Here is a 4526-nt window from a genome sequence, read left to right as displayed (position 1 = left end):
TCCTTTGCCCTATCTTTCTCCCCCTTACCCACTGTTTCCTGAGCACTTACTGTGTGCCACACGTGGAGGTGTCCTGGTGAGGGGTGAGAGTGCTTCGCAATGCAGGGACGCAGCTTGTGCTGTCTTGCTGGCCAGAAACCTGCCATCATGGACCCTGGACCACGGCAACAGGCGAACAAGACAAGACGGCTCCCTTCCCGGGAGTGAGGCGCCCCTTTCTCAGCACGACTGTGGCTGGGTTTGAGTATAACTTTCTGTGGCCAGGCTGAGGGTGAGCCCAGGCCAGTGTGAGGCCTGGGCTTTACACATGGGTGAATTCTGATGACAAGTATCTCCATTCACCCCTGCAGCAGCCCACACTGGTGATGTTTCAGGTCAGGGAGGGGGGCACCCCAAAACCCCCAAACATGCCAGCTATAAATAGGTTTGTAAGGGGGAAGGATGTACAGGTTTCATGGACTCCACCCCCAGCCCGATCCTGGAACTACAAATCCCATCAATACTGAAGAGAAGCGCACTGGGAGCTGAGGGGGGAGCTAAGCAGCCAGGTTGGGGTAAAACCGGACATGTGGGTTTTGAGGTGCTCTTGGCCTCATGGCTGGCAGCTTGTCTCTTGAGTCTTACCCATTATCAGCGTGCTATTGGGGTTCCAAGTCAGTGGAACTGGTAGGATGCATTAATTCACTTCTCTCTCTTTCCGCGAGTTATTCATTTCCCTTGTAAATAAACCCATTATTGACCTTTTGTGTGTGTGTACCTGCAATTGTGGGTGAGGACCCACAGTCAGGCATCAAGACAAAACATATAAGATGTTTCATGGAAAGGAACTTTAATACAATTAGTGTGCAATACAGAAAAGAAAAGAATATAGTTCCTTAATCCAACACTCAAATTTACCCATCACCTTGTGGGTAAAACTCCCCCCAAAGGGGTTGGCCCCAAGCAAGGCCTAAAATCCCGTCACAAGCCTAAAGCACCTTCCCGCAGGGACCCACAGAAAAGGTTCAGATATGGGAGGAAGAGAGCAAAATCAAAATCAAGGTAGACGCTGCCACAGTCACCTCCCCACGGGTCTCTCACCCACGTCTGCGTCCCCCAGTCCAGGGCCAGAAGCAAGAGCCGCTTCCTCACGTGTCTGCTCCCTGCGTCCCTCAGGGCTCCTCCTGGCCCCATCCTGCTTCCTTCCTCCTCAGCCTCCTTTCCAGAGCCTTCTCCTCGCTGCTCAGCTCCACCTCCCTCTGGGTGGGGCAGGGAACCTGGAACCTCCTCTTTTCCTGGGGTCCACCCTGTTACAGTGAGAGTGATGGGTGGGAGGGGCGCTAATGACCCCTTTGTCAGCCAAGCCAAATCACAGACCCCCGCACCCCCCTTTGCTCTGAGTCAGGTAGAAATACCCAGCTCTCACCTCTTCTTCCCAATGCCAGGCAGACCAGTATTAGCAGTATTCCCCTGCTTAGGAAGCCTGAATCCCCCCAAGCCTCCAGGCTTTTCTTGAGTGCTGTCTGCGCTGGGTTTGAAACCTTTTAGTTGATGCCCACTAAACTCTGCGTTTGAGTTTGAGGCTCCCTGGGCTACAATCCGGGGTTGCCCCCTGCAAGGTTCTGCTCGTCAGACCCCTCATCCATCCACGGTCGTCCTCCTTCACAGCATGAAAGCCCCGAAGTAGGACCGGGCGCTGTCTCGCAGCCCGACCAGCTGTCTGGCCTTGATGCGGACCAGCACCTTGTCTCCCGCCTCCAGATGCACCACTCCGCCCAGGGAGCTGCTGTGCCACCAGGTGTGGGAGCCAGCTGTCCGCCGACAGTGTGACTGCAGGTTGCTCAGCAGCTCCAGCTCCTCGGGGTAGCGGGGTGTGCGCAAGAAGAGGGTGTGGGTGATGGGCAGTGCCTCCTTTGGGCAGTCCTTGTCGGCCACCTGCACCTTGGAGTAGAGGTAATAGTAGCCCACATGCTTCACCACCAGGGCGCCGTCGTGGTAGCTGAAGTTCTTCAAGAAGGCCACTCCCCGCTGCGTCTCCCACAGCACCAGGCCCGTCACGCTTAAGTTGGCCCCTAGGGAGGAAGACCAACAGGGCTGGTCAGTCCATGTCTCACGCTGGCTGTGCGGCTCAAGGCAGTGGCCGTCCCTCTCTGGTCCCGGCCTCTGCACGAGGCTACTTGAGGGCCTTCATGCGTTGTCTATATTAGGTCACACTGCCCTCACGCTGCAGTAGGGAGATAGGTGACTTGCCCAGATCATCAAAACCTGTCTGTGACAGGGGCAAGGAGTCGTGGCAAGACACCCAAGACGGCAGCCACCTGACCTCTGTGTCTAACCTCCAATGGAGGTGTGAATAGTACATGCTCAGAGTTTAGTGAGTTAACAGAGTGTACTGCAGTGTATGAGAGAGTGAGGATTGCATAAGGCTTAATCAATAAATACAAGTAGATATATAATAAATACAATTAGAAATATGGGGGCCAGAGACCCATATTTCTTCTTCTTCTTTTTTTTTAAGATGTATTTATTTATGCATACAGAACTGTGGTACAGGCCAGAGGTGCAGGGGGGTGAGAGGATTCACCAGAGACAGAGTAGGGAGCAGATCAGGCAGACTGACTAAAACACACTGCTGAGGGGAGCAGTGGGCAGGACAGGAAAGGTCTCCTGTGCCACGTGGGTCACCCCCTGGCTGGGATCGAATTCATGCTGCAGTGACTGCAGGGAGCTTCATAGTTCCGTGTTTTAATCTGTTACGCCACCAGGGAGGGCCCAGACCCACATATTTCTAATTGTGTCTCACTCAGGGCAAATCTAAATAGATACTGGGTGTCCATCTGGTCTCCCCAAGACACTCCGACCCCTCCCCATGCCAAGACCTAGGTCCCCCTCACCTGTCAAATGTGCCGCTGGCTTGTTCTGAAGATAATTCTGGTCTGGGGAGAGAGGATCCGATGTGAGAGTGAAGGCAGTGGGGAGGTAAGGGTCAGCCTCCCCAGGGGTCATCAGGTCCACCCTGGCATCATCCCCACCCTTTCCGGAGTGACCCAAACTTCTGCTTCTCAGGCTGGGGGAGGGCTTGGGTCAGTTGTGCAAATCGCATTGGGCAATGGCCGAGGTGGTGAGGGCAGCGTGGGAGCCGGCCCGCCCCTCCCCTGGGCATCAGGGCTCCCACTCACCGTGTGGCAGCTGCTTCTGGGACCCCAAATTTCCATCCTAAAATACAGAGGAGCCCTCAGTGAGGAATTGTGCTTTACGCGTGACCCATCTATCAGCCTAGACAGTCACCACCCAGAGACACAGAGCCCAGCCTCCCACCAGCCCCGCCCACCAGTGCCTCAGTTTCCCCCTCTTTGAATGATCTTCTCAAGAGGATTTAGTGTACCCCTACGTGTAAAGCGCTTTCTAGGGCCTGACACACATGCTGCATGAGGGCTTATGACATAAGCACCATTAAGGATACCAGGACACGTGGACACAGAGGCCGGAGGCGGAGATGGGCCCCTGACACCGCAGAGATCCAGCCGCTGATGTGACCCCTGCCCAGGCGTGTGTGAGCTCAGACATGTGCATGTGTGATGCGTGGCTCCGTGTTGGGCCAGAGACCAGACACGACACCAGGGCTTGGACACAGGAGGAGGCGGGCGTGTGGGAGCACGTGGACACAGCATGAGGCCAAGGAGGAAGGACACGGCCACGGGGCACAGAGACCGCCTGCCGGGCACAGATGCCAGCCGACTAGAAACCTCACAGCCCGAGTGCGTGCGTGACGACCCCAAGAGCGATCAGGCCGCGGCTCGTGACAAGGAGCCACAGGCAGGAGGACACCGGGCCTGGTGATTCCGGACGGTGCCGCGGACTCATGAACGTGAAACTTGCCAAGAGATAGACTGTAGTTGCTCCCACCACGAGAATAAAGGATTATCATCCCACAGAGCTGTCAGCCAGTGGCAACAGGCATGTCTGGAATCAGTGCGTCTATACCGCAAACACAGATGGCCTGTCGTGTCCGTTACATTTAGTAAAAAGGAGAAACGCGCCTGGGCCTCGCAGGCTGGTCCCCTCCCCAGCAACATCTCGTGGTGTTCCGCGCCACCGGCTCTCTTGTATTCATGCCCAGTTTACAGATGAGGAACCTGAGGCCCTGGACTGCTTTCAGTCCTCAGCGTCCTCCCTGGGTGCACACAGACACATGCAGAAGGACCCACACCGGCCAGCTCCCCAGGCCCACTCACCGGTGGCGGCGGCGGCAGCGGGGGGCTGCTCATCTCTCCCACACGCTGGTGCAGCCGCAGCAGAAACCAGCCCTGGATGGCCACCGCGGCCAGCAGCAGCAGCAGCAGGAGGAGGCCCAGGCTCAGCGGGGCAGCACCGCAGGGCTGTTTCCTTTTGCTGGTCCCCAGCCTCCTGAAGGGGATACTGGTCTGCCCTTCCACCACGAACACCGAGGGCTGCACCACTGTCTCCTCCATGCTGGCGCAGGTGGCGTCTCCAAGACGCCTGGGCAGGGCTGGCTCAGCCGAGTCCGTGGGCCAGAAGGAAGCACG

General features: G+C 56.8%; 1 protein-coding gene across 1 annotated transcript; it reads right to left on the bottom strand.

The window, feature by feature from the left end:
• Positions 1 to 1641: 1641 nt before the first annotated feature.
• TNFSF14 (tumor necrosis factor (ligand) superfamily, member 14) lies at positions 1642 to 4451 on the bottom strand. Its single transcript, XM_012729521.1, has 3 exons — positions 4215 to 4451; positions 2874 to 2892; positions 1642 to 2051 (listed from the first exon to the last, which is right to left on the bottom strand). The coding sequence occupies exons 1-3, from the start codon at positions 4449 to 4451 to the stop codon at positions 1642 to 1644; spliced, it is 666 nt and encodes a 221-aa protein (XP_012584975.1).
• Positions 4452 to 4526: the final 75 nt, after the last annotated feature.

Source organism: Condylura cristata, unplaced genomic scaffold (assembly GCF_000260355.1).
Source record: "Condylura cristata isolate star-nosed mole 26May11 unplaced genomic scaffold, ConCri1.0 scaffold00025, whole genome shotgun sequence".
Taxonomy (NCBI): Eukaryota; Metazoa; Chordata; class Mammalia; order Eulipotyphla; family Talpidae; genus Condylura; species Condylura cristata.
This window is presented reverse-complemented; position numbering and strand designations above follow the sequence as displayed.

What these genes read in the sequence shown, in the direction of transcription:
- TNFSF14 (XM_012729521.1), bottom strand. Translation starts at nt 4,451, where the DNA reads ATGGAGGAGACAGTGGTGCAGCCCTCGGTGTTCGTGGTGGAAGGGCAG.